Source organism: Miscanthus floridulus, chromosome 6 (genome assembly GCF_019320115.1).
Source record: "Miscanthus floridulus cultivar M001 chromosome 6, ASM1932011v1, whole genome shotgun sequence".
Classification (NCBI taxonomy): Eukaryota; Viridiplantae; Streptophyta; class Magnoliopsida; order Poales; family Poaceae; genus Miscanthus; species Miscanthus floridulus.
The window spans coordinates 55854511-55856653 of NC_089585.1; the positions used below are offsets into that span (position 1 = coordinate 55854511).

General features: G+C 51.4%; 1 protein-coding gene across 1 annotated transcript; it reads left to right on the forward strand.

Moving 5' to 3' along the window:
- Positions 1–381: 381 nt before the first annotated feature.
- Positions 382–837, forward strand: LOC136460619 (uncharacterized). The gene has a single exon (XM_066460250.1). It carries the CDS (start codon positions 382–384, stop codon positions 835–837), a length of 456 nt encoding a protein of 151 aa, XP_066316347.1.
- The last annotated feature ends 1306 nt before the right edge of the window (positions 838–2143 follow it).

A 2143-nucleotide genomic window follows, 5' to 3' on the forward strand; every position in this document is an offset into this window, starting at 1 on the left:
GAGCTAATGGATCAAGGCATCGCATATGCCCCCCAAATGGCGATCAAATCCTAGGTGCTGGCTGACTTCATCGCAGAGTGGACCGAGGTCCAGATGCCACCGGCGGTCGTTGATCAAGAGTACTGGATGATGTACTTCGATGGGTCGCTGATGAAAAAGGGTGCCAGCGTGGGACTAGTCTTCGTATCACCCCTCGGGGTCCGGATGAGCTACATGGTTTGGCTCCATTTCCCCTCATCAAATAATGTTGCTGAATACGAAGTGCTCATCAACGGCCTATGAATCGCCATCAAGTTGGGCACTCGACGCCTCAACATCAGGGGTGACTCCTAGCTGGTTGTCAATCAAGTCATGAAGGAATCGAGCTACCATGATGCCAAGATGGCGGCGTACTACCAAAAAGTTCGATGGCTGGAGGACAGGTTCGACGGCCTCGAGCTCAATCACATCCCAAGGCACCTCAACGAAGCGGCCGACGCGCTCGCAAAAGTAGCATCCGGCCGAGAGCTAGTACCAATGGGTGTCTTCACTGATGATCAACACAAGCCCTCGATGCGCTATGAGGGGTTGGAACAGGCCGACAATGGCCCATCTGATCTGGCCCCAAGGGCCGACCCACCGACTGCTCCGTCCAACCCCAAGGTCATGGAGCTTGAAGAGGATCCAGCAGTAGAGCCTGACCCTCTAAACGATTGGAGAACGCTTTACCTCAACTACCTCCTTCGCAACACACTACCAACAGACAAGATGGAGGCTCGTTGGCTCACACGTCGTGCCAAATCCTTCGTTCTTGTAGAAGGCAAACTCTACAAACAGAGCCACACCGGGATCCTATAGCTCTATATCCCTAGCGAACAGGGAAAACTTCTACTGAGCAGTATCCATGGTGGGGTCTATGGTCACCATGCCACGCCAAGGACCTTGGTTGGAAACGCATTCCAATAGGGCTTCTACTGGCCCACTATAGTAGCCGATGCCGAGCAAATCATACGCACCTACGAAGGGTGTCAGTACTATGCTCGACAGACTCACCTCCTAGCCTAGGCGCTCTAGATGATCCCCATCACATGGCCCTTCACAGTCTGGGGGCTTGACCTGGTTGGGCCACTCAAAAAGGCGCCCGAGGGCTTCACCCACCTGCTTGTCACCATAGACAAGTTTACGAAATGGATCAAAGCTCGACCAATCTCCACAATCAAATTCGAGCAAGCTGTGCTATTCTTCCTTGACATCATCCACCGCTTTGGAGTACCAAACTCCATCATCACAGACAATGGCACATAGTTCACCGATAGGAAATTCATTTGATTCCACGATGAACAACACATCCAAATCGATTGGGTGGCCATCGTGCACCCCCGGACAAATGGGTAGGTCGAGCGTGCAAACGACATGCTCCTGTAGGGCCTCAAGCCCAGGATCTTCAACCGATTGAACAAGTTCGGTGAGCGCTGGGTCACCGAGCTCCCAGTGGTGCTCTAGAGCATAAGGACAACCACTGGCTACACACCTTTCTTCATGGTCTATGATTCCGAGGCCATTCTTCCAACAGACCTTGACTATGGAGCGCCAAGAATCAGAGCATACGACAAATAGGGGGTTGAGGCATCCTACCAAGACGCCATGGACCAACTAGACGAAGCCCACGACCTCACCCTCCTCTATTCAGCCAAGTACCAGCAGGCGTTGTGATGGTACCATAGCCGACGGGTGCAAGACCGAGCCTTCAATGTTGGGGACCTTGTCCTCTACCTCGTGCAGAGCAACAAGGACCGCCACAAGCTCTCCCTGCCCTAGGAGGGGTCGTACGTCATCGTGGAAGTACTCTGCCCAGGCACCTACAAGTTGAAAACCATCAACGGCGAGGTCTTCACCAATGCATGGAACATTGAGCAGCTACATCGTTTTTACCCTTGAATAAACTCATGTTTTTTCTTATCAGTTTTTGTCTTTACAAATCCCCAATCTTTAGTGACATCCGACCCCTGCAAATCGTGAGGGGCTGGACCTCACTCGGGGGCTGATACAAATAATACAAGCACGTTTATCTTGCAAACACTTCCTATGTTATCTTTGCAAACTTTCTCTAAGTTTTTCGTTCTTCTCATAACAAGTCCTAAGGACTAAGATTTTGGGAACAAAT